The following is a 26,934-nucleotide window of genomic DNA, read 5'->3' on the forward strand; positions in this document are numbered from 1 at the left end:
CCCAGACTTCACGTTCCTTCATCCCTATGCACTTCAAAATTATTCTCTAAAGAAAAGGACATTTCCGCCCTAACCATAGTCTACCTTTAAAGTTAACTATTTCTTATGAACATCAAATGCCAGAATTTTTATTTTAATTTTTTTATTTTTTTCCCTGTCAATTATTTATTTATTTATTTATTTATTTTTTCTTAATTAAATCTTTATTGTTCAGATTATTACATTTGTTCCTCTTTTTTTCCCCCATAACTCCCCTCCTCCCAGTTCCTGCCCCACCATCCGCCCTCACTCCCCACCCACTGTCCTCAACCATAGGTGCACGATTTTTGTCCAGTCTCTTCCCGCATCTCCCACACCCCTTTCCCCCCCAAGAATAGTCAGTCCATTCCCTTTCTATGTCCCTGATTCTATTATGATCACCAGAGTATTTATTCACTTGATTCTTAGATTCACTTGTTGATAGATGCATGTTTGTTGTTCATGATTTGTATCTTTACCTTTTTCTTCTTCTTCCTCTTCTTAAAGGATACCTTTCAGCATTTCATATAATACTGGTTTGGTGGTGATGAACTCCTTTAGCTTTTCCTTATCTGTGAAGCTCTTTTCCTGACCTTCAGTTCTGAATGATAGCTTTGCTAGATAAAGTAATCTTGGTTGTAGGTTCTTGGTATTCATCACTTTGAATATTTCTTGCCATTCCCTTCTGGCCTGCAAAGTTTCTGTTGAGAAATCAGCTGACAGTCGTATGGGTATTCCCTTGTAGGTAACTCGGTTTTTTTCTCTTGCTGCTCTTAAGAGTCTCTCTTTGTCTTTTGCTCTTGGCATTTTATTTTATTTTATTTTATTTTATTTTTTTGGCATTTTAATTATGATGTGTCTTGGTGTGGTCCTCTTTGGATTCCTTGTGTTTGGGGTTCTCCATGCTTCCTGGACTTGTAAGTCTATTTCTTTCACCAGGTAGGGGAAGTTTTCTGTCATTATTTCTTCAAATAGGTTTTCAATATCTTGCTCTCTCTCTCGTCTTCTGGCACCCCTATAATTCTGATGTTGGTACGCTTGAAGCTGTCCCAGAGGCTCCTTACACTATATTCGTATTTTCAGTTTCTTTTTTCATTTTGCTTTTCCGGTTGGGTGTTTTTAGCTTCTTCGCATTTCAAAACTTTGCCTTGATTCTTGCGGTCCTCTGGTCTGCTGTTGGGAGTCTGTATAATATTTGTTATTTCAGTCCGTGTATGTTTAATTTCTAGTTGGTTCTTTGTCATAACATGGAGGGTCTCATTAGATTTGTTGAGGATCTCATTAAGTTTATCAGCGGCTTCTAGACAGTTCTTGAGAGACCTTAAAAGTGTGGTTCTGAACTGAATATCCTCCATTGACAGTTTTGTCCTGTTTCTTTGTCTCCGCATTTTTGTGTGCTTTCTTGGTGCAGCCCCTAGTGGTCTTTGTGTGCAGTCCTCCTGTAGTTAAGCCTTGATTGTTGTAGTTAATACTAGGGGGATTTGACCTCCAGGCCAGCTGGCTGTGAGAATCAGCTGTGTCTGCAGTGGGAAAACTTCTGTCCTCTAAGGAGGTGCTAATCTAGCCTTTGCCTGAGGCTATCTGGCAAATGGCTCTGTGCAGGGCTTGGGCGGGGCGGGTGGGTCGATCGGGCTCTGGATCAACAGGGTGGGCCGGAGAGAGCAGTTATGGCGGCTCTCAGTCCGTCCCTAGGGGCTCTGCCTCACAGAGTCCCAGCAACCGCTGCAAACCTCGGAGAGAAAGCTGCCTTCGAGTTCCGACTGAAGCCAGACAGTCCCGCTTCTCCCCTTTGAGTCTGGGTCCCTAGAGACTCGCCCGGGTCTGAAGCTCAGAATCTGTGACTCCCTCCCGATTGAAAGCACCAACCGCGCCCTCCGCCGCCAGCCTGCTCCGTGCGCACTAGGTACCTGAGTATTTCACTTCAGCACTGCGCCTCCTCTGAGTCTGGGTATGATATTCTCTTTCCTCCTAGTTGTAGAATTTCCACTCAGCCAGCCTTCCTGTGGTTCTGGATGACGTCCGTTCTGTCTTTTAGGTGTGTTTTGATTTGGTTGTGCAAGGCAGCAATCTCCGGCGTTAACCTATGCCGCCATCTTGGTTCTCTCCATCAAATGCCAGAATTTTTAAATGCTTCAAAAGTAATTCTACACTTTTATTTATTATTCTCATTGCATAAGGTGTTCACTCTGCCTCTTAAGTCTCAATTATTTTTTTAAGAGAGAGGAATTCTCTTTTAAAAAATATATTTTTTTCATTGATTTCAGAGTAGAAGGGAGAGGGAGAGATAGAAATATCGATGATGAGACACAGTCAGGAATCAAACCCTAACCGACTTGTTCCTAGGTCCACGCTCAACCACTGAGCCACGCCAGCTAGGCTGAAATAAGCTTCTTCTCAAAGAATATTTAAGTCTCTGAGCACACAGTGCTTGAAAAAGAAATGAAAAACAATGACTGTTTAAGGGACGCACTTTATTATTTTTCACAGGACTAAGGCAAGAGAACGTGTCCTGCTCATTTCCCGAGGGTGCAGCACTGAGAGGGCGCCTGAGGGCTGTGGCATTTCTCTCCTCCTTCTCCTCCCTGGGAATCCTGCAAGGTGCCCAGGAGCCAGAGGCTGCCCTGTGGCCTTTGGCTCGGGGCCAGCGTGGGACCGTGCCAGACCCTTTGCTGGGGACACCAGGCAGGGAGGAGTCCCTGATGACAGCACTGGCGGAGGGAGGCCGAGCAGAGGCAGTGCCTGGGTCACAGCGTGCCCTCTGAGACACCAGCAGAGGTGGTCACAGCGCCAGTCCCGCCCCGCGAGCTGCGTTTCCTGCTCAGGAGTGGCTTTGGCCTTTCTCTTCCTCGTTCTCCCTGTTTGCCATCCCCCCCGTGGGCCCTTCCTTCTCCTCCCTGCCCACCGCCATTCCCGGGTCATGTGTCCCATGGAGACAGGAAATGTGCAACTGGAGGCAGAGTCGGGTGCCGGCCACATTTCAGGTAGAGGAGAGGGGGAGGGGAGGTAGAGGAGAGGGGAGGGGAGGTAGAGGAGAGGGTAGGGGAGGTAGAGGAGAGGGGGAGGGGAGGTAGAGGAGAGGGTAGGGGAGGTAGAGGAGAGGTGGAGGGGAGGTAGAGGAGAGGGGAAGGGGAGGTAGAGGAGATCGGAGGAGAGGTAGAGGAGAGGGGGAGGGGAGGTAGAGGAGAGGGGAGGGGAGGTAGAGGAGAGGGGGAGGGCGGTAGAGGAGAGGGGAGGGAAGGTAGAGGAGAGGGGAGGGGAGGTAGAGGAGAGGGGAGGGGAGGTAGAGGAGAGGGAAGGGGAGGTAGAGGAGAGGGGAGGGGAGGTAGAGGAGAGTGGAGGGAAGGGGAGGTAGAGGAGATCGGAGGAGAGGTAGAGGAGAGGGGGAGGGGAGGTAGAGGAGAGGGGAGGGAAGGTAGAGGAGAGGGGGAGGGGAGGTAGAGGAGAGGGGAGGGGAGGTAGAGGAGAGGGGGAGGGCGGTAGAGGAGAGGGGAGGGAAGGTAGAGGAGAGGGGGAGGGGAGGTAGAGGAGAGGGGAGGGGAGGTAGAGGAGAGGGGAGGGGAGGTAGAGGAGAGGGGAGGGGAGGGGAGCTCTGCAAGTGGAACAGAACAGAGCCTCCCGACAGGAACCAGGTCAGCTTCCCCCACTGTCCTGGGACGAGGACTGTTCAGGGAGGTCGCCTCTTGGCCTGGCCCTGGCTCCCATCAGGGCACACTTTCTCCCCATCATGGTGGCCCTTCCTCCAGGCTTTCTACTTAAGACTCTGATGAATGACAGTGACTATCTGGTCTAAGACCTCAAAAAAGACATTTCTATTGTAGAAAGACTTCAAGTGTTTTTTTAAAATATATGTTTACTAGAGGCCCGGTGCACGAAATTCGTGCAGGCGGTGGGGGTGGGGACGCAGGGGTGGGTTTCTCAGCCTGACCTGCACCCTCTCCAATGGGTGGGGCCCTCAGGGTATGTCCTACTGAAAGCTTAGGCCCAGTCTGTGTGGGTCTCTGCTGTCTGCAGTGCCGCTTGGTCGCTCCTGGGTTACCTTGGTAACATACAAGCAGGCCTGGCTCTCAGCGGCCACCCCCGGGACGTAAGGACTCCAGCGGTGCTGAGAGGACTTGGCGCCACCATCTTGTGGCTCTGGGCATCACCATCTTTGTGTTGGAGTGATGGTGAATTTGCATATTACTCTTTTATTAGGATTCTTTTCATAGAGAAAGGGAGAGGGAGAGAGAGAAACATCACTGATGACACAGAATGATGGATCGGCTGTCTCCTCATGCCCCACACAGGGAATGGAGCCCACAACCCGGGCATGTGTCCGGACCGGGAATCAAACCGTGACCTCCTGGTTCCTAGTTACACACTCAACCACTGAGCCACATTTTTTTGAAACCTGCTTTTTACTTAACATTGGGAACTTCCCTCCCCCACCAATTATTCTTCAGCTTAAGGTTGAATTTCTGGGTAATAGTCCACTGTAAGGACACAATGGTTTACTGACTGTGTTCTCTACGTGGGGTGATAGGATGATTTCACTTGTCCCGTGGTACCTCAGGTATGAAGTCCATGCGGTGTGTTCCTGTGCGCATCCTTGCACACATGCCCACTTGCTGGAATAAGTTCCTTCTCACGGGAACTAAGGAGAGGTTCCTGCGGAACTTGACTCCCACATGAAATTTGGTCCTAAGTGTGGGCCGGCAGACCCCCCACCCCCCGATTCCCATGTGCCTTTTGGCAGCTTCATTCCTCACAGCAGCCCCATCTGACATCTCCCCCTTAGCCGGCCAGCTTCTTCCAGTCAGTAGTGACCTCCACCTTCTACTCCATCTCGCTCACAATATCCTGGTTGTATTGTAAATCAGCGCTATAGATAGGAGACACCTGAATGAGCCAGTTAATTAGGAGTCTTTATTCGCGCAGACCCAGAGGGCTGTGTTTCCCAAATCTCTGAGCAAACACAAGGAGGAAGTTCGCTCTGTTTATACCTTTTTGAGCTCTTTGTCTGCAGATTTCACAGAGAGCTCTCTGTAGGGTATTGTTATGAGGTTACAAGTTTGTGACCTTGAATACATAATGAACTAACACTTGGCATAAGAATATGGGAATTCCTATCAATGTCAGTATTAGCCTGTTACGTCAGATGGCTAGCTTGCAAGGTCAGACACCTCAGTGTTTTATCTTTTTCTATTATTCAAACTAGAACAGTTACTTTACAGAATAAGGGACTATCTAAAAATAACAGAGTTGACCTACAGAATAAGAGACTGTCTAAGAATAACAGAGTAGTTCAAACAGCAGTTTCAAACAGCAGCTTTCCAAAGGAGACAGTCCTATGCTTCACCGTCACCGGAGGTGCAGCGGGAAGGCCATTGCCTGCAGCTCAAGGGGCCTCCCTATCCTGCTGGCTATCACTGGGCTCTGATAGCAACCTCGCCCGTGCGGGGCCACTGCTGCTGACGCCGGCTCGGATGTGTTGTCATTGCTGTTTGTTTGTTTGTTTGTTTGAATTCTCACCCGAGGTATTTTTCCATTGATTTTAGAGAGAGCGGAAGAGAGAGGGAGAGACAGAGAGAAACATTGATGTGAGAGAAACACATCAACTGGTTGCCTCCTGCAAGAGCCCCGACCAGGGCCCGGGATGGGAGGAGCCTACAACCAAGGTACGTGCCCTTGACTGGAATCGAACCCAGGACCCTTCGGTCCGCAGGCCGACGCTCTATGCATTGAGGCACGCCGGCCGGTGTCATTGCTGTTTGCACGGTCATTTCATCCGGGAGGTGTGGGAGAGACCATTTCCGGGGGACGGGAGAGGGAGTGGTTAGGACACCCGGCCGCTGTCAAGCAGACCTTGAGGACTCCATGGTCCGCAGTGAGCGCCTCCCGCCCAGGAAGCGGGTAGGGAGGGTGCCTGATGAGGAACAGAGAAAGCCTGGTGGTCAGTGGGGATTGGATGCTGCCATGTGTTCCGCACCCGGCAACAGAACCCTGCTGGCCAGGACAAAAGGGGTGGAATGTGGCCGTGGACTGGAGGCTGAGGAGAGGGCTTGGAGTCGTGTGCCAGGCCCTCGTGTGGCTGAGGCCTGTGTGGCTGGTCCCGCATAGCCAGGAGCCGGCCAGAGGACGCCCAGAGGAGCCAGAGGACGCCCAGAGGAGCCCCGTGTGTGTCGGCAGCGCTGCCTGACCTGTTAGTCGCCGTTCCTAGACACTCACTCCCTCGGAGACACATCCCTGGTCAGTGGGGCCCAGCCTGTTGGTTTTATTTAATGGGGGTAAAGTGGGAATAACTCAACAATTATCATGTCACTGTCAGGATTGCCCAATGAGGAACACACAAGGCCAAAAGGGGTGAGGGATCTTGAATGTGTTGGGTCACCTGGAGACCACATGGGCTGAGCCCCAAATGGCACCATCCCTAGCAACAGGCAGTCAGAGGGTTAAAGGACTCTAGGCTTTAAAGGGTCCATGTCCTGGGAAGGCCCAGACGAGAAAGATAATGGTCTTACCAGTGCGATGTGGCCTTACCAGTGGGATGTGGCCTTACCAGTGGGATGTGGTCTTACCAGTGGGATGTGGCCTTACCAGTGGGATGTGGTCTTACAAGTGGGATGTGGTCTTACCAGTGGGATGTGGCCTTACCAGTGGGATGTGGTCTTACCAGTGCGATGTGGCCTTACCAGTGGGATGTGGCCTTACCAGTGGGATGTGGTCTTACCAGTGGGATGTGGTCTTACCAGTGGGATGCGGTCTAAGCAGGAGGGAAGGCCTGTTGTGAAGTGTCCTACAGGGCAGATCCCAGGGGACAGGTATCAACCAATGATTTGATCAGACTGAACGGTCACCTTTTTTAAGCGTACAGTGCAGTGTCACTAGGGACCTTCACAATGTTGTGCTACCATCACCACCATCATCTCCAGAACTTTTTCACCTCCCCAAACGGAAACTCTGTGCCATTGACCACTACATCCCCTCTGCTCCCCAGCCCCTGGCTCCCACAGTGGCTTTCTGTCGCTGAGTGTGGCTGCTCTCGGGGCCACATAGAGGTGAAATGATGCAGGTCTGTCTTTGTGTTGCTGGCTCGTTTCACTCGGTAGAATGTTCTCAAGGCTGGATGATATCCCACGGTATGGGCGGCCTACATGCTGACTGTGCACTCACCCATGATGAACATTGGGGTGCTTCCCCCTCCTGGCTGTGGTGAAGAACGCTGCTATGAACATGGGGGCGCAAGTATCTGCTAGCATCCCTCCTTTACCCTTGGTCGGGGTATTAATCCAGAGCTGGCATTGCTGAATCTTGGGAGCATGAAAAAAAAATATTTTTATTAATTTCAGAGAGAAAGGGAGAGAGAAATAGAAACCTCAATGATGAGAGAGAATCATGGATCTGCTGCCTCCTGCACACCCCACACTGGGGATCAAGCCCACACCGGAGCGTGTGCCCTGACTGGAAATGGAAACCCTGACCTCCTGGTTCATAGGTCGATGCTCAACCACACCAGCTGGGCTGTAGCCCATCTTAATTGTGTCTTTCACAAATGTCCAGAAGTGGAACTGCCTGTTAGAAGGTCTGTACATTTTTTGATTGACTTTAGAGACAGAGAGAGAGGGCGAGAGCGAAACATTGATTTGCTGTTCCACTGACTGATGCATTCATTGGTTGATTCTTGCTTGTGCCCTGAGCAGGGATTGAGGCCGCAACCTTGGCCTATTGGGAAGACGCTCTAACCACTTAGCGAACCCTGCCAGGGTGAAAGTCTGAATATGTGACGGCTTTCAGTAAATGTTGCCCTAGGACCCTTCGCCAGCCGAGCATGGGGGTCCCAAGTGTCTCCATTCTGGAATATGGCATCTCCCTCTCCAATATAGCGCCGCTCACCCCCGGGGGGCCGTTCAGGCCGTGGGTCCCACCCCATGACGCCCTCTATTGGTTTGCAGATCCCCTGGAAACAGCCATGGCCTTTTTTGTCAGCCCCAATTGCCAGGCAGCGAGTTTCGCCTTCAACATTCTGGGATGGATGTTCTCCATGATTTGCATGGGCCTGCCTGAGTGGCGGGTGTGGCACATGGAGAGCAGCTCCGCCCCGTCCCAGGGGCTGGCCTGCATTGGGATGTGGAAGGTCTGCGCTTACCAGTCCGCCAACCTCCACAGCAGAAAAATAGAGTGTCACCGCTACCGCTACAGTGACACCGACCTGCCGCTCGACATCCGCGTCGCTCAGAACCTGCTGCTGGCCGCCAGCCTCCTCGGGCTCCTGGGGAAGGCGCTCACGGTCACGGGCCTGCTGAGAGTGTACGCGGGACACCTGCAGAAGAACACCTCCTGCAATCTGTTCTGCGCTTCCGGAGTCCTGAGCATCATAGCGGGTGCATTTATCCTCACTGCTGTGATCTGGAACCACCACTCCGTGATGAATGAAGAGGGCATACGCTTCCCGCCATCCTTCCACATCCCCTTCAGGCCGGACCGGCAGGAGATGGGCAGTGCCGTGCTTATGGCGGTTCTGGCTGCCTTCCTCATGCTGTTGAGTGGGATGCTGACCATCTCCTTCCAGCTGCCCCCCATCATCCGTGTGTACCCCGAGGTCTCGCAAGTGTGAGATTCCCGGTGGCACAGCTTTGGGAATCCATGTGATCCGCTTATGGGGGTGCAGTGTTATCAGGATGCTCTATGAAATAGTTCCAAGGCAAAGGTCACTCTGGGCAGAAAGTGGCCATTGGCTTCTATGTCCAAATTGGGCTCATTGATTGGTTAAGGAACTTTCATTAAAAAAAATTCCAAAAAACCCCACTGTCTACCTGTCTTACTGAATCTGGATTTTAATTAGTATTGGGTAAATAATCAATGCTAGACACCTACTGTGTGGAAATGAGAGTTGCTGGGACTCTCCCAGCTCCCTCTCAAACGCCCACTAAAGACAGCCGGCCTGACCTTCCACGGCGTGGCCCTAACACCTCTCCACCACATGCAAGTCCCCACATGTGCAAGAGCAGAACAGCGGAAGGAATCCCCCTTCCACTATCAGACTCAACAGTTACCACGAAGTGCCCATATTCGCTTTCTCTCTCCTTCCTTCTCTTCTTTTCATCTATTTTTCTTTTTCCCAAGATCTTTAACGCAAACCCCAGACTTCACGTTCCTTCATCCCTATGCACTTCAAAATTATTCTCTAAAGAAAAGGACATTTCCGCCCTAACCATAGTATACCTTTAAAGTTAACTATTTCTTATGAACATCAAATACCAGAATTTTTAAATGCTTCAAAAGTAATTCTACACTTTTTTTTCTGTTCAGATTATTTATTCACTTGATTCTTAGATTCACTTGTTGATAGATGCATTTTTGTTGTTCATAATTAGTATCTTTACCTTTTTCTTCTTCTTCCTCTTCTTAAAGGATACCCTTCAGCACTTCATATAATACTGGTGTGGTGGTGATGAACTCCTTTAGCTTTTCCCTATCTGTGAAGCTCTTTATTTGACCTTCAATTCTGAATGATAGCTTTGCTGGATAAAGTAATCTTGGTTGTAGGTTCTTGGTATTCATCACTTTGAATATTTCTTGCCACTCCCTTCCGGCCTGCAAAGTCTCTGTTGAGAAATCAGCTGACTGTCGTATGGGTATTCCCTTGTAGGTAACTGAGTTTCCTTCTCCTGCTGCTTTTAAGATTCTCTCTTTGTCTTTTGCTCTTGGCTTTTTAATTATGATGTGTCTTGGTGTGGTCCTCTTTGGATTCCTTTTGTTTGGGGTTCTCTGCACTTCCTGGACTTGTAAGTCCATTTCTTTCACCAGGTAGAGGAAGTTTTCTGTCATTATTTCTTCATTAGGTTTTCAATATCTTGGTCTCTCTCATCCTCTGGCACCCCCATAATTCTGATGTTGGTATGCTTGAAGCTGTCCCAGAGGCTCCTTACACTATCCTCGTATTTTCGGATTCTTTTTTCATTTTGCTTTTCTGGTTGGGTGTTTTTTGCTTCTTCGCATTTCAAATCTTTGCCTTGATTCTTGCGCTCCTCTGGTCTGCTGTTGGGAGTCTGTATAATATTCGTTATTTCAGTCCGTGTATGCTTAATTTCTAGTTGGTTCTTTATTACAACATCGAGGGTCTCATTAGGTTTCTTGAGGATCTCAATAACTTTATCGGCGGCTTCTAGACAGTTCTTGAGAGACAAAAGTGTGGTTCTGAACTCAATATCCTCCATTGACAGTTTTGTCCTGTTTCTTTGTCTCCGCATTTTTTATGCTTTCTTGGTGCACCCCTAGTGGTCTTTGTGCGCAGTCTTGCTGTAGTTAAGCCTTGATTGTTGTAGTTAATACTAGGGGGATTTGACCTCCAGGCCAGCTGGCTGTGAGAATCAGCTGTGTCTGCAGTGGGAAAACTTCTGTCCTCTAGGGAGGTGCTAATCTAGCCTTTGGCTGAGGCTATTTGTCAAATGGCTCTGCGCAGGGCTTGGGCGGGGCGGGTCGCAAGGGATCAACAGGGCGGGTGGAGGGAGCAGTTATGGCTGCTCTCAGTCCCGTCCCCAGAGGCTCTGCCTCTCAGAGTCCCAGCAACCGCTGCAAACCTCGGAGAGAAAGCTGCCCTCACGTTCCGACTGATGCCAGACAGTCCCGCTTCTCCCGTTTGAGTCTGGGTCCCTAGAGAGTCGCCCAGAACTGGAGCTCAGGGCCTGAGCCTCCCTCCCGATTGAAAATGACAACTGCACCCTCAGCTACCAGCCCGCTCCGCGCGCACCTCCGCACCTTTGTATTTTCCACACTGCGCCTCCTCTGAGTCGCGTATGCTGTTCTCTTTCCTTCTAGTTGAAGAATTTCCCCTCAGCCAGTCTTCCTGTGGTTCTGGGCGATGTCCGTTCCGTCTTTTAGTTGTATTTGTGAAGTGGTTGTTCGAGGCAGCTAACTCCGGTGTTTACCTAAGCCGCCATCTTGGTTTTTTCAATCTCTTTTTGGGGAAGGATAATCTCCTTCAGTCACTTCCTTGTAGCTTGTCAGTGATTCTACACTTTTATTTCTTTACTAGGGGCCCGGTGCACGAAATTCGTGCACTGGGTGGGTGGGGGGGGTAGTGTCCCTCAGCCCAGCCTGCCCCCTCTCACATACTGGGAGCCCTCAGACGTTGACCCCTATCACCCTCCGATTGCCTGATTGGCCCCTTGCCCAGGCCTGATGCCTCCGCCAGAGGTGTCAGGCTTGGACAGGGGACCCCCATCTCCCCCCGATCACTGGCTCTGGCCCCCGGCCCAGGCCTGAGTCCTCTGGCCCAGGAATCATGCCTGGGCAGGGGACCCCCATCTCCCTCTGATCGCCTGCTCCACCCCCCGCCTAAGTCTGACGCCTCTGACCCAGGCTTCAGGCCTGGGCAAGGGGACCATCATATCCCCCCAATCCCCGGCTCCGCCCCCCACCCAGGCCTGATGCCTCGGCCAGAGGAGTTGACCCTCATCACCCTCCGATCACCAATCACCGGATTGGCCCCTTGACCAGGCCCGAGGCCTCCGGCAGAGGTGTCAGGCCTGGGCAGGGGACCCCCAGCTCCCCGCGGTTGCAGGCTCCGCCCCTGCCCAGGCCTAACACCTCTGGCCTAGGCGTCCAGCCCAGGCAGCGGGGACCTGCAGTGGCAGCGGGGGGCGCTGCGATCGTGGGCTTCGCTTTAGGCCCAGGCAAGGGACCCCTAGCTCCTGGGACTGCCAGCTTCGACCGTGCCCAGCTCCCATCGCTGGCTCCACCCCTACTTCCTGCTATCACTGGCCAGGGCGGCAAAGGTGCCTGATTCTCCGATCATGGCTGGGGGGCAGGGCAAAGGCGGCCCCAGGGCCGCCTTCGCCCTGCCCCCCAGCTCTTAGCTCCCCCCTGGGTTTCCGATCACTGTCAGTGGCAGGGGGCTTCTTCCTGCTTTCCCTTTCGCCTCCCTGCATTGTGCCTACATATGCAAATTAGCCGCCATCTTGTTGGCAGTTAACTGCCAATCTTAGTTGGCAGTTAATTTGCATATAGCCCTGATTAGCCAATGAAAACGGTATCGCCGTACGCCAATTACCATTTTTCTCTTTTATTAGTGTAGATTCTCATTGCATAAGATGTTCACTCTGCCTCTTTAGTCTTATTTTTTTAAGAGGGAGGAATTCTCTTTTAAAAATATTTTTTTTTCATTGATTTCAGAGTAGAAGGGAGAGGGAGAGATAGAAATATCGATGATGAGAGACAATCATCGATTGGCTTCCTCTTACGCATCCTCACTGGGATCAAGCCCCCAGTCAGGAGTCAAACCGTAACCGCATGGTTCCTAGGTCCACGCTCAACCACTGAGCCACACCAGCTAGGCTGAAATAGGCTTCTTCTCAAAGAATATTTAAGTCTCTGAGCACACAGTGCTTGAAAAAACAACCCTCCCTGGGGCATAAGTCTATCAGCAATATAAATCTGTGTTCCAAAGACATTGCCTGTGGACCCGAGAATGTTCAATGGAACCTTTGCCCCTGGGCTTTGAATCCGATCTGTGGGCCATGAGTCTTCCCTCTACTCTCTGAGGGAGCGAGTGGACAGTGGTGGAAGCCTTCTGTAGGAAATGTCCCTTCGCTGCCTGCCATGATGTGCACACCGTCCTTAGAACTGGGAGGAAGTCACAGCCTCTGCAATGAGTTAGAGACCCTGGCTCCCTTCCCAGGGGTTTGAAAGGGGCCTCTGCCTCCCCTGGGACGTTCAGGGCTGGCCTTGGGCCGAGTCTTACCCATTCTCCATGCAGGTCTGGGATGGCTGGGAAATGGCTGCTAGGGAAACACCTGTAGTCGGTCTCATTTTTTACAAAAATATATTTTCATTGATTTTACAAAGAGGAAGGGAGAAGGATAGAGAATTAGAAACATCTATGAGAGAGAAACACTGATCAGTTGCCTCCTGCACGCTCCCTACTGGGGATCGAGCCTGCAACCAGGGTACATGCTCTTGATCAGAATCAACCCCGGGACCCTTCACTCCGGGGGGCGACGCTCTATCCACTGAGCCCGGTTTGAAAGAGGATGTGTGTTATTTAAGTGAGTCAACCCTCTGGTTATTTGAAAAGAGAAGCTCTTGGGAGACATGCTTCTGATGAGGACCCCGATACTGGAACCCGATACCCTGCGAAGGGCGGCGTACCTGCCTCCTGCTGGTCACGCGGGGGAATGACAGAACCGCTGGGGCTGAGGAAAGCAGTCTCTTGACCCCTCTTGGCCTTCAGTGTCTGCAGAGAGCAAGCGGACAGGTCATGAGGTTCAGACGCAGAAGGTGAGGCGGCCACCAGCGGGGTCTGCTCTGGGACAGCGGGGAAAGGAGTTCCAAGCCCCTGTCTATGGCTCTTTGGCAATGACTGTTTAAGGGACTCACTTTATTCTTTTTCACAGGACTAAGGCAAGAGAACGTGTCCTGCTCATTTCCCGAGTGTACAGCACTGAGAGGTTGCCTGAGGGCGGTGGCATTTCTCTCCACCTTCTCCTCCCTGGGAATCCTGCAAGGTGCCCAGGAGCCAGAGGCTGCCCTGTGGCCTTTGGCTCGGGGCCAGCGTGGGACCCTGCCAGGCCTTTGCTGGGAACACCAGGCAGGGAGGAGTCCCTGATGACAGCACTGGCAGAGGGAGGCCAAGCAGAGGCAGCGCCTGGGTCACAGCGTGCCCTCTGAGACACCAGCAGAGGTGGTCACAGCGCCAGTCCTGCCCGGCAGCTGTGTTTCCTGCTCAGGAGTGGCTTTGCCCTTTCTCTTCCTCGTTCTCCCTGTTTGCCATCCCCCCCGTGGGCCCTTCCTTCTCCTCTCTGCCCACCGCCATTCCCGGGTCATGTGTCCCATGGAGACAGGAAATGTGCAACTGGAGGCAGAGTCAGGTGCCGGCCACATTTAAGGTAGAGGAGAGGGGGAGGGGAGGTAGAGGAGAGGGGGAGGGGAGGTAGAGGAGAGAGGGAGGGGAGGTAGAGGAGAGGGGGAGGGGAGGGGAGCTCTGCAAGTGGAACAGAACCGAGGCTCCCTACAGGGCCCAGGTCAGCTTCCCCCACTGTCCTGGGCCGAGGACTGTTCAGGGAGGTCGCCTCTTGGCCTGGCCCTGGCTCCCATCAGGGCACACTTTCTCCCCATCATGGTGGCCCTTCCTCCAGGCTTTCTACTTAAGACTCTGATGAATGACAGTGACTATCTGGTCTAAGACCTCAAAAAAGACATTTCTATTGTAGAAAGACTTCAAGTGTTTTTTTAAAATATATTTTTACTAGAGGCCCGGTGCACGAAATTTGTGCAGGGGGTGGGGTTGGGGGCGCAGGGGTGGGTTTCTCAGCCTGACCTGCACCCTCTCCAATGGGTGGGGCCCTCAGGGTATGTCCTACTGACAGCTTAGGCCCAGTCCGTGTGGGTCTCTGCTGTCTGCAGTGCCGCTTGGCCGCTCCTGGGTAGCCGCGGTAACATCCAAGCAGGCCTGGCTCTCAGCGGCCGCTCCCGGGACGTAAGGACTCCAGCGGTGCTGAGAGGACTTGGCGCCACCATCTTGTGCCTCTGGGCGTCACCATCTTTGTGTTGGAGTGATGGTGAATTTGCATATTACTCTTTTATTAGGATTCTTTTCATAGAGAAAGGGAGAGGGAGAGAGAGAAACATCACTGATGACACAGAATGATGGATCGGCTGTCTCCTCATGCCCCACACAGGGAATGGAGCCCACAACCCGGGCATGTGTCCGGACCGGGAATCAAACCGTGACCTCCTGGTTCCTAGTTACACACTCAACCACTGAGCCACATTTTTTTGAAACCTGCTTTTTACTTAACATTGGGAACTTCCCTCCCCCACCAATTATTCTTCAGCTTAAGGTTGAATTTCTGGGTAATAGTCCACTGTAAGGACACAATGGTTTACTGACTGTGTTCTCTACGTGGGGTGATAGGATGATTTCACTTGTCCCGTGGTACCTCAGGTATGAAGTCCATGCGGTGTGTTCCTGTGCGCATCCTTGCACACATGCCCACTTGCTGGAATAAGTTCCTTCTCACGGGAACTAAGGAGAGGTTCCTGCGGAACTTGACTCCCACATGGAATTTGGTCCTAAGTGTGGGCCGGCAGACCCCCCTCCCCCATTGGCCTTTTGGCAGCTTCATTCCTCACAGCAGCCCCATCTGACATCTCCCCCTTAGCCGGCCAGCTTCTTCCAGTCAGTAGTGACCTCCACCTTCTACTCCATCTCGCTCACAATATCCTGGTTGTATTGTAAATCAGCGCTATAGATAGGAGACACCTGAATGAGCCAGTTAATTAGGAGTCTTTATTCGCGCAGACCCAGAGGGCTATGTTTCCCAAATCTCTGAGCAAACACAAGGAGGAAGTTCTCTCTGTTTATACCTTTTTGAGCTCTTTGTCTGCAGATTTCACAGAGAGCTCTCTGTAGGGTATTGTTATGAGGTTACAAGTTTGTGACCTTGAATACATAATGAACTAACACTTGGCATAAGAATATGGGAATTCCTATCAATGTCAGTATTAGCCTGTTACGTCAGATGGCTAGCTTGCAAGGTCAGACACCTCAGTGTTTTATCTTTTTCTATTATTCAAACTAGAACAGTTACTTTACAGAATAAGGGACTATCTAAAAATAACAGAGTTGACCTACAGAATAAGAGACTGTCTAAGAATAACAGAGTAGTTCAAACAGCAGTTTCAAACAGCAGCTTTCCAAAGGAGACAGTCCTATGCTTCACCGTCACCGGAGGTGCAGCGGGAAGGCCATTGCCTGCAGCTCCAGGGGCCTCCCTATCCTGCTGGCTATCACTGGGCTCTGATAGCAACCTCGCCCGTGCGGGGCCACTGCTGCTGACGCCGGCTCGGATGTGTTGTCATTGCTGTTTGTTTGTTTGTTTGTTTGTTTGAATTCTCACCCGAGGTATTTTTCCATTGATTTTTTAGAGAGAGCTGAAGAGAGAGGGAAAGACAGAGAGAAACATTGATGTGAGAGAAACACATCTACTGGTTGCCTCCTGCAAGAGCCCCGACCAGGGCCTGGGCTGGGAGGAGCCTACAACCAAGGTGTGTGCCCTTGACTGGAATCGAACCCAGGACCCTTCGGTCCGCAGGCCGACGCTCTATGCATTGAGGCACGCCGGCCGGTGTCATTGCTGTTTGCACGGTCATTTCATCCGGGAGCTGTGGGAGAGACCATTTCCGGGGGACGGGAGAGGGAGTGGTTAGGACACCCGGCCGCTGTCAAGCAGACCTTGAGGACTCCATGGTCCGCAGTGAGCGCCTCCCGCCCAGGAAGCGGGTAGGGAGGGTGCCTGATGAGGAACAGAGAAAGCCTGGTGGTCAGTGGGGATTGGATGCTGCCATGTGTTCCGCACCCGGCAACAGAACCCTGCTGGCCAGGACAACGGGGGTGGAATGTGGCCGTGGACTGGAGGCTGAGGAGAGGGCTTGGAGTCGTGTGCCAGGCCCTCGTGTGGCTGAGGCCCGTGTGGCTGGTCCCGCATAGCCAGGAGCCGGCCAGAGGACGCCCAGAGGAGCCAGAGGACTCCCAGAGGAGCCCCGTGTGTGTCGGCAGCGCTGCCTGACCTGTTAGTCGCCGTTCCTAGACACTCACTCCCTCGGAGACACATCCCTGGTCAGTGGGGCCCAGCCTGTTGGTTTTATTTCATGGGGGTAAAGTGGGAATAACTCAACAATTATCATGTCACTGTCAGGATTGCCCAATGAGGAACACACAAGGCCAAAAGGGGTGAGGGATCTTGAATGTGTTGGGTCACCTGGAGACCACATGGGCTGAGCCCCAAATGGCACCATCCCTAGCGACAGGCAGTCAGAGGGTTAAAGGACTCTAGGCTTTAAAGGGTCCATGTCCTGGGAAGGCCCAGACGAGAAAGATAATGGTCTTACCAGTGCGATGTGGCCTTACCAGTGGGATGTGGCCTTTCCAGTGGGATGTGGTCTTACCAGTGGGATGTGGCCTTACCAGTGGGATGTGGTCTTACAAGTGGGATGTGGACTTACCAGTGGGATGTGGCCTTACCAGTGGGATGTGGTCTTACCAGTGCGATGTGGCCTTACCAGTGGGATGTGGCCTTACCAGTGGGATGTGGTCTTACCAGTGGGATGTGGTCTTACCAGTGGGATGCGGTCTAAGCGGGAGGGAAGGCCTGTTGTGAAGTGTCCTACAGGGCAGATCCCAGGGGACAGGTATCAACCAATGATTTGATCAGACGGAACGGTCACTTTTTTTAAGCGTACAGTGCAGTGTCACTAGTGACCTTCACAATGTTGTGCTACCGTCACCACCATCATCTCCAGAACATTTTCACCTCCCCAAACGGAAACTCTGTGCCATTGACCACTACATCCCCTCTGCTCCCCAGCCCCTGGCTACCACAGTGGCTTTCTGTCGCTGTGTGGCTGCTCTCGGGGCCACATAGAGGTGAAATGATGCAGGTTTGTCTTTGTGTTGCTGGCTCATTTCACTCGGTAGAATGTCCTCAAGGCTGGATGATATCCCACGGTATGGGCGGCCCACATGCTGACTGTGTACTCACCCATGATGAACATTGGGGTGCTTCCCCCTCCTGGCTGTGGTGAAGAACGCTGCTATGAACATGGGGGCGCAAGTATCTGCTAGCATCCCTCCTTTACCCTTGGTCGGGGTATTAATCCAGAGCTGGCATTGCTGAATCTTGGGAGCATGAAAAAAAAATATTTTTATTAATTTCAGAGAGAAAGGGAGAGAGAAATAGAAACCTCAATGATGAGAGAGAATCATGGATCTGCTGCCTCCTGCACACCCCACACTGGGGATCAAGCCCACACCGGAGCGTGTGCCCTGACTGGAAATGGAAACCCTGACCTCCTGGTTCATAGGTCGATGCTCAACCACACCAGCTGGGCTGTAGCCCATCTTAATTGTGTCTTTCACAAATGTCCAGAAGTGGAACTGCCTGTTAGAAGGTCTGTACATTTTTTGATTGACTTTAGAGACAGAGAGAGAGGGCGAGAGCGAAACATTGATTTGCTGTTCCACTGACTGATGCATTCATTGGTTGATTCTTGCTTGTGCCCTGAGCAGGGATTGAGGCCGCAACCTTGGCCTATTGGGAAGACGCTCTAACCACTTAGCGAACCCTGCCAGGGTGAAAGTCTGAATATGTGACGGCTTTCAGTAAATGTTGCCCTAGGACCCTTCGCCAGCCGAGCATGGGGGTCCCAAGTGTCTCCATTCTGGAATATGGCATCTCCCTCTCCAATATAGCGCCGCTCACCCCCGGGGGGCCGTTCAGGCCGTGGGTCCCACCCCATGACGCCCTCTATTGGTTTGCAGATCCCCTGGAAACAGCCATGGCCTTTTTTGTCAGCCCCAATTGCCAGGCAGCGAGTTTCGCCTTCAACATTCTGGGATGGATGTTCTCCATGATTTGCATGGGCCTGCCTGAGTGGCGGGTGTGGCACATGGAGAGCAGCTCCGCCCCGTCCCAGGGGCTGGCCTGCATTGGGATGTGGAAGGTCTGCGCTTACCAGTCCGCCAACCTCCACAGCAGAAAAACAGAGTGTCACCGCTACCGCTACAGTGACACCGACCTGCCGCTCGACATCCGCGTCGCTCAGAACCTGCTGCTGGCCGCCAGCCTCCTCGGGCTCCTGGGGAAGGCGCTCACGGTCACGGGCCTGCTGAGAGTGTACGCGGGACACCTGCAGAAGAACACCTCCTGCAATCTGTTCTGCGCTTCCGGAGTCCTGAGCATCATAGCGGGTGCATTTATCCTCACTGCTGTGATCTGGAACCACCACTCCGTGATGAATGAAGAGGGCATACGCTTCCCGCCATCCTTCCACATCCCCTTCAGGCCGGACCGGCAGGAGATGGGCAGTGCCGTGCTTATGGCGGTTCTGGCTGCCTTCCTCATGCTGTTGAGTGGGATGCTGACCATCTCCTTCCAGCTGCCCCCCATCATCCGTGTGTACCCCGAGGTCTCGCAAGTGTGAGATTCCCGGTGGCACAGCTTTGGGAATCCATGAGAGCCGCTTATGGGGGTGCAGTGTTATCAGGATGCTCTATGAAATAGTTCCAAGGCAAAGGTCATTCTGGGCAGAAAGTGGCCATTGGCTTCTATGTCCAAATTGGGCTCATTGATTGGTTAAGGAACTTTCATTAAAAAAATTCCAAAAAACCCCACTGTCTACCTGTCTTACTGAATCTGGATTTTAATTAGTATTGGGTAAATAATCAATGCTAGACACCTACTGTGTGGAAATGAGAGTTGCTGGGACTCTCCCAGCTCCCTCTCAAACGCCCACTAAAGACAGCCGGCCTGACCTTCCATGGCGTGGCCCTAATACCTCTCCACCACATGCAAGTCCCCACATGTGCAAGAGCAGAACAGCGGAAGGAATCCCCCTTCCACTATCAGACTCAACATTTACCACGAAGTGCCCATATTCGCTTTCTCTCTCCTTCCTTCTCTTCTTTTCATCTATTTTTCTTTTTCCGAAGATCTTTAACGCAAACCCCAGACTTCACGTTCCTTCATCCCTACGCACTTCAAAATTATTCTCTAAAGAAAAGGACATTTCCGCCCTAACCATAGTATACCTTTAAGGTTAACTATTTCTTATGAACATCAAATACCAGAATTTTTAAATGCTTCAAAAGTAATTCTACACTTTTTTTTCTGTTCAGATTATTTATTCACTTGATTCTTAGATTCACTTGTTGATAGATGCATTTTTGTTGTTCATAATTAGTATCTTTACCTTTTTCTTCTTCTTCCTCTTCTTAAAGGATACCCTTCAGCACTTCATATAATACTGGTGTGGTGGTGATGAACTCCTTTAGCTTTTCCCTATCTGTGAAGCTCTTTATTTGACCTTCAATTCTGAATGATAGCTTTGCTGGATAAAGTAATCTTGGTTGTAGGTTCTTGGTATTCATCACTTTGAATATTTCTTGCCACTCCCTTCTGGCCTGCAAAGTCTCTGTTGAGAAATCAGCTGACTGTCGTATGGGTATTCCCTTGTAGGTAACTGAGTTTCCTTCTCCTGCTGCTTTTAAGATTCTCTCTTTGTCTTTTGCTCTTGGCTTTTTAATTATGATGTGTCTTGGTGTGGTCCTCTTTGGATTCCTTTTGTTTGGGGTTCTCTGCACTTCCTGGACTTGTAAGTCCATTTCTTTCACCAGGTAGAGGAAGTTTTCTGTCATTATTTCTTCATTAGGTTTTCAATATCTTGGTCTCTCTCATCCTCTGGCACCCCCATAATTCTGATGTTGGTATGCTTGAAGCTGTCCCAGAGGCTCCTTACACTATCCTCGTATTTTCGGATTCTTTTTTCATTTTGCTTTTCTGGTTGGGTGTTTTTTGCTTCTTCGCATTTCAAATCTTTGCCTTGATTCTTGCGCTCCTCTGGTCTGCTGTTGGGAGTCTGTATAATATTCATTATTTCAGTCCGTGTATGCTTAATTTCTCGTTGGTTCTTTATTACAACATCGAGGGTCTCATTAGGTTTCTTGAGGATCTCAATAACTTTATCGGCAGCTTCTAGACAGTTCTTGGGAGACAAAAGTGTGGTTCTGAACTCAATATCCTCCATTGACAGTTTTGTCCTGTTTCTTTGTCTCCGCATTTTTTATGCTTTCTTGGTGCACCCCTAGTGGTCTTTGTGTGCAGTCCTCCTGTAGTTAAGCCTTGATTGTTGTAGTTAATACTAGGGCGATTTGACCTCCAGGCCAGCTGGCTGTGAGAATCAGCTGTGTCTGCAGTGGGAAAACTTCTGTCCTCTAGGGAGGTGCTAATCTAGCCTTTGGCTGAGGCTATTTGGCAAATGGCTCTGTGCAGGGCTTGGGCGGGGCGGGTCGCAAGGGATCAACAGGGCGGGTGGAGGGAGCAGTTATGGCTGCTCTCAGTCCCGTCCCCAGAGGCTCTGCCTCTCAGAGTCCCAGCAACCGCTGCAAACCTCGGAGAGAAAGCTGCCCTCACGTTCCGACTGATGCCAGACAGTCCCGCTTCTCCCGTTTGAGTCTGGGTCCCTAGAGAGTCGCCCAGAACTGGAGCTCAGGGCCTGAGCCTCCCTCCCGATTGAAAATGACAACCGCGCCCTCAGCTACCAGCCCGCTCCGCGCGCACCTCCGCACCTTTGTATTTTCCACACTGCGCCTCCTCTGAGTCGCGTATGCTGTTCTCTTTCCTTCTAGTTGAAGAATTTCCCCTCAGCCAGTCTTCCTGTGGTTCTGGGCGATGTCCGTTCCGTCTTTTAGTTGTATTTGTGAAGTGGTTGTTCGAGGCAGCTAACTCCGGTGTTTACCTAAGCCGCCATCTTGGTTTTTTCAATCTCTTTTTGGGGAAGGATAATCTCCTTCAGTCACTTCCTTGTAGCTTGTCAGTGATTCTACACTTTTATTTCTTTACTAGGGGCCCGGTGCACGAAATTCGTGCACTGGGTGGGTAGGTGGGGGGGTAGAGTGTCCCTCAGCCCAGCCTGCCCCCTCTCACATACTGGGAGGCCTCAGACGTTGACCCCTATCACCCTCCGATTGCCTGATTGGCCCCTTGCCCAGGCCTGATGCCTCCGCCAGAGGTGTCAGGCTTGGACAGGGGACCCCCATCTCCCCCCGATCACTGGCTCTGGCCCCCGCCCAGGCCTGAGTCCTCTGGCCCAGGAATCATGCCTGGGCAGGGGACCCCCATCTCCCTCTGATCGCCTGCTCCACCCCCCGCCCAAGCCTGACGCCTCTGACCCAGGCTTCAGGCCTGGGCAAGGGGACCATCATATCCCCCCAATCCCCGGCTCCGCCCCCCACCCAGGCCTGATGCCTCGGCCAGAGGAGTTGACCCTCATCACCCTCCGATCACCAATCACCGGATCGGCCCCTTGACCAGGCCCGAGGCCTCCGGCAGTGGTGTCAGGCCTGGGCAGGGGACCCCCAGCTCCCCGCGGTTGCAGGCTCCGCCCCTGCCCAGGCCTAACACCTCTGGCCTAGGCGTCCGGCCCAGGCAGCGGGGACCTGCAGTGGCAGCGGGGGGCGCTGCGATCGTGGGCTTCGCTTTAGGCCCAGGCAAGGGACCCCTAGCTCCTGGGACTGCCAGCTTCGACCGTGCCCAGCTCCCATCGCTGGCTCCACCCCTACTTCCTGCTATCACTGGCCAGGGCGGCAAAGGTGCCTGATTCTCTGATCATGGCCGGGGGGCAGGGCAAAGCCGCCTTTGCCCTGCCCCCCAGCTCTTAGCTCCCCCCTGGGTTTCCGATCACTGTCAGTGGCAGGGGGCTTCTTCCTGCTTTCCCTTTCGCCTCCCTGCATTGTGCCTACATATGCAAATTAGCCGCCATCTTGTTGGCAGTTAACTGCCAATCTTAGTTGGCAGTTAATTTGCATATAGCCCTGATTAGCCAATGAAAACAGTATCGCCGTACGCCAATTACCATTTTTCTCTTTTATTAGTGTAGATTCTCATTGCATAAGATGTTCACTCTGCCTCTTTAGTCTTAATTATTTTTTTAAGAGGGAGGAATTCTCTTTTAAAAATATTTTTTTTTTCATTGATTTCAGAGTAGAAGGGAGAGGGAGAGATAGAAATATCGATGATGAGAGACAATCATCGATTGGCTTCCTCTTATGCATCCTCACTGGGATCAAGCCCCCAGTCAGGAGTCAAACCGTAACCGCTTGGTTCCTAGGTCCACGCTCAACCACTGAGCCACACCAGCTAGGCTGAAATAGGCTTCTACTCAAAGAATATTTAAGTCTCTAAGCACACAGTGCTTGAAAAAAAAACCCTCCCTGGGCATAAGTCTATCAGCAATATAAATCTGTGTTCCAAAGACATTGCCTGTGGACCTGAGAATGTTCAATGGAACCTTTGCCCCTGGGCTTTGAATCCGATCTGTGGGCCATGAGTCTTCCCTCTACTCTCTGAGGGAGCGAGTGGACAGTGGTGGAAGCCTTCTGTAGGAAATGTCCCTTCGCTGCCTGCCATGATGTGCACACTGTCCTTAGAACTGGGAGGAAGTCACAGCCTCTGCAATGAGTTAGAGACCCTGGCTCCCTTCCCAGGGGTTTGAAAGGGGCCTCTGCCTCCCCTGGGACGTTCAGGGCTGGCCTTGGGCCGAGTCTTACCCATTCTCCATGCAGGTCTGGGATGGCTGGGAAATGGCTGCTAGGGAAACACCTGTAGTCGGTCTCATTTTTTACAAAAATATATTTTCATTGATTTTACAAAGAGGAAGGGAGAGGGATAGAGAGTTAGAAACATCTATGAGAGAGAAACACTGATCAGTTGCCTCCTGCACGCTCCCTACTGGGGATCGAGCCTGCAACCAGGGTACATGCTCTTGATCAGAATCAACCCCGGGACCCTTCACTCCGGGGGGCGACGCTCTATCCACTGAGCCCGGTTTGAAAGAGGATGTGTGTTATTTAAGTGAGTCAACCCTCTGGTTATTTGAAAAGAGAAGCTCTTGGGAGACATGCTTCTGATGAGGACCCCGATACTGGAACCCGATACCCTGCGAAGGGCGGCGTACCTGCCTCCTGCTGGTCACGCGGGGGAATGACAGAACCGCTGGGGCTGAGGAAAGCAGTCTCTTGACCCCTCTTGGCCTTCAGTGTCTGCAGAGAGCAAGCGGACAGGTCATGAGGTTCAGACGCAGAAGGTGAGGCGGCCACCAGCGGGGTCTGCTCTGGGACAGCGGGGAAAGGAGTTCCAAGCCCCTGTCTATGGCTCTTTGGCAATGACTGTTTAAGGGACTCACTTTATTCTTTTTCACAGGACTAAGGCAAGAGAACGTGTCCTGCTCATTTCCCGAGTGTACAGCACTGAGAGGTTGCCTGAGGGCGGTGGCATTTCTCTCCTCCTTCTCCTCCCTGGGAATCCTGCAAGGTGCCCAGGAGCCAGAGGCTGCCCTGTGGCCTTTGGCTCGGGGCCAGCGTGGGACCGTGCCAGGCCCTTTGCTGGGGACACCAGGCAGGGAGGAGTCCCTGGTGACAGCACTGGCGGAGGGAGGCCGAGCAGAGGCAGCGCCTGGGTCACAGCGTGCCCTCTGAGACACCAGCAGAGGTGGTCACAGCGCCAGTCCCGCCCCGCGAGCTGCGTTTCCTGCTCAGGAGTGGCTTTGGCCTTTCTCTTCCTCGTTCTCCCTTTTTGCCATCCCCCCCGTGGGCCCTTCCTTCTCCTCCCTGCCCACCGCCATTCCCGGGTCATGTGTCCCATGGAGACAGGAAATGTGCAACTGGAGGCAGAGTCGGGTGCCAGCCAAATTTAAGGTAGAGGAGAGGGGAGGGGAGGTAGAGGAGAGGGGAGGGGAGGTAGAGGAGAGGGGAGGGGAGGTAGAGGAGAGGGGAGGGGAGGTAGAGGAGAGGGGAAGGGAGGTAGAGGAGAGGGGGAGGGGAGGTAGAGGAGAGGGGGAGAGGAGGTAGAGGAGAGGGGGAGGGGAGGTAGAGGAGAGGGGAAGGGAGGTAGAGGAGAGGGGGAGGGGAGGTAGAGGAGAGGGGAGGGGAGGTAGAGGAGAGGGGAGGGGAGGTAGAGGAGAGGGGGAGGGGAGGTAGAGGAGAGGGGAGGGGAGGTAGAGGAGAGGGGAGGGGAGGTAGAGGAGAGGGGGAGGGGAGGTAGAGGAGAGGGGGAGGGGAGGTAGAGGAGAGGGGGAGGGGAGGTAGAGGAGAGGGGGAGGGGAGGTAGAGGAGAGGGGAGGGGAGGTAGAGGAGAGGGGAGGGGAGGTAGAGGAGAGGGGGAGGGGAGGTAGAGGAGAGGGGGAGGGGAGGTAGAGGAGAGGGGGAGGGGAGGTAGAGGAGAGGGTGAGGGGAGGTAGAGGAGAGGGGAGGGGAGGTAGAGGAGAGGGGAGGGGAGGTAGAGGAGAGGGGAGGGGAGGTAGAGGAGAGGGGAGGGGAGGTAGAGGAGAGGGGGAGGGGAGGTAGAGGAGAGGGGAGGGGAGGTAGAGGAGAGGGGAGGGGAGGTAGAGGAGAGGGGGAGGGGAGGTAGAGGAGAGGGGAGTGGAGGTAGAGGAGAGGGGAGGGGATGGGAGCTCTGCAAGTGGAACAGAACAGAGCCTCCCGACAGGACCCAGGTCAGCTTCCCCCACTGTCCTGGGCCGTGGACTGTCCAGGGAGGTCGCCCCTTGGCCTGGCCCTGGCTCCCATCAGGGCACACTTTCTCCCATCATGGTGGCCCTTCCTCCAGGCTTTCTACTTAAGACTCTGATGAATTACAGTGACTATCTCGTCCAAGACCTCAAAAAGGACATTTCTATTGTAGAAAGACTTCAAGTCTTTTTTTAAAATATACTTTTACTAGAGGCCCGGTGCTCAAAAATTTGTGCACTTGGGGGGGAAGAGGGTCCCTCAGCCCGGCCTGTGCCCTCTCGCAGTCTGGGACCCCTCGGGAGATAATGACGTGCTCGCTTAGGCCTGCTCCCGCGTGGCAGAGGGCAGGCCCAATATCTAGGTGCAGCACCTGGTCAGGCTCAGAGCAGGGCTGATTGGGGAGTTGGGGCGCCGCCCCCTGTCATGCACAGAGCAGGGCAGATCGGGAGGTTGCCATGCCACCCTCAGTCATGCTCAGGGTAGGGCCGATTGGGGGGGTTGGGGCACCGCCCCCTGTCACTCTCAAGGCAGGGTCGATGGGGAGGTTGTGGCGCCACCCCCTGTCACGCACAGAGCAGGGCCGATCAGGGGGTTAGGGCGCTGCCCCCTGTCACTCACAGAGCAGGGCCCATCAGGGGGGTTGGAGCTCCGTACCCTGTCACACACAGAGCAGGGTGGATTAGGGGGTTGGGGCGCTGCACCCTGTCACACTCAGGGCAGGGCCGATGGGGAGGTTATGGCTCTACCCCGTCACACACAGAGCAGGGCCCGTGGGGGGGGGGCGGGGGGTTGGGGCGCTGCACCCTGTTACACACAGAGCCGCACGGCGATCAGGGGTTTTGGGCGCTGCCCCCTGTCACACTGATCCCGGTGCCGGGAGACATATTACCCTTTTACTATATAGGATAGAGGCCTGGTGCACGGGTGGGGGCCGGCTGGTTTGCCCTGAAGGGTGTCCTAGATCAGGGTGGGGGTCCCCACTGGGGTGCCTGGCCAACCTGGGTGAGGGGATGATGGCTGTTTGCAGCTGGTCACACGCCCTTCAGGGTGGGGGTCCCCACTGGGGTGCCTGGCCAGTCTGGGTGAGGGGCTGAGGGCTGTTTTCAGGCTGGTGGATGACTGAAGCTCCCAACCGCTCCTTTTTTTTTATTTTTTTAATTTATTCTGGGCCAGCTTTAGCTCTGAGGCTTGGCTCCAGCTCTTAGGCCTCCACTGCTGAAAGCAGGTATCTGGTTTGTTTGGGTTCTATAATCAAAACACTGTTTCAACTCCAGCTCTGAGATCCCGGCTGGCTCAAAGCAGGTTTCTGGGGTTTTGTTTAGCTTCTATATTTGTAACAATGTTTCAAACTGCAAGCTCAGAGGCCAGCAGTGGCAGGCGGGGAACGTTGGAGTCCTCCATCACTGAAGCAAGCAAGCCTCATGTTCGCTTCAAGCTGCCTGGCTGCCGGCCGCCATCTTGGCTGGCAGTTAATTTGCATATCGCCCTGATTAGCCAATGGGAAGGGTAGCGGATGTACGGCTAATTACCATGTTTCTCTTTTATTAGATAGGGATTGTTTTCAGATAGGAAGGGTGAGGGAGAGAGAGAGAAACATCAATGATGACAGAGAATCATGGATTGGCTGCCTCCTGCCCTCCCTACACTGGGGATGGAGCCCGCAACTGGGGCATGTGCCCTTGACCAGAATAGAAACTGGGACCCTTCAGTACCCAGGCCAGTGCTCTATACCTGTGGTTGGCAAACTGCGGCTCACGAGCCACATGTGGCTCTTTGGCCCCTTGAGTGTGGCTCTTCCTAAGCCTTAGGAGAACCCTAATTAAATTAATAATGATGTACCTACCTATATAGTTTAAGTTTAAAAAATTTGGCTC

General features: G+C 52.8%; 2 protein-coding genes across 2 annotated transcripts; both read left to right on the forward strand.

Annotated features, from left to right (window-relative positions):
• Positions 1 to 7,966: 7,966 nt before the first annotated feature.
• Positions 7,967 to 8,611, forward strand: LOC308535994 (claudin-34-like; the record flags this gene model as incomplete). The annotated part of the gene is made up of 1 exon (XM_081115007.1): positions 7,967 to 8,611. One exon carries the CDS (start codon positions 7,967 to 7,969, stop codon positions 8,609 to 8,611), a length of 645 nt encoding a protein of 214 aa, XP_080971133.1.
• A 9,722-nt stretch (positions 8,612 to 18,333) lies between these two features.
• On the forward strand, positions 18,334 to 18,978 carry LOC308511346 (claudin-34-like; the record flags this gene model as incomplete). Its single annotated transcript, XM_081081380.1, has 1 exon — positions 18,334 to 18,978. One exon carries the CDS (start codon positions 18,334 to 18,336, stop codon positions 18,976 to 18,978), a length of 645 nt encoding a protein of 214 aa, XP_080937506.1.
• Between the last annotated feature and the right edge of the window lie 7,956 nt (positions 18,979 to 26,934).

This window comes from Myotis nattereri (genome assembly GCF_964212035.1).
Source record: "Myotis nattereri genome assembly, chromosome: X".
NCBI classification, from domain to species: domain Eukaryota; kingdom Metazoa; phylum Chordata; class Mammalia; order Chiroptera; family Vespertilionidae; genus Myotis; species Myotis nattereri.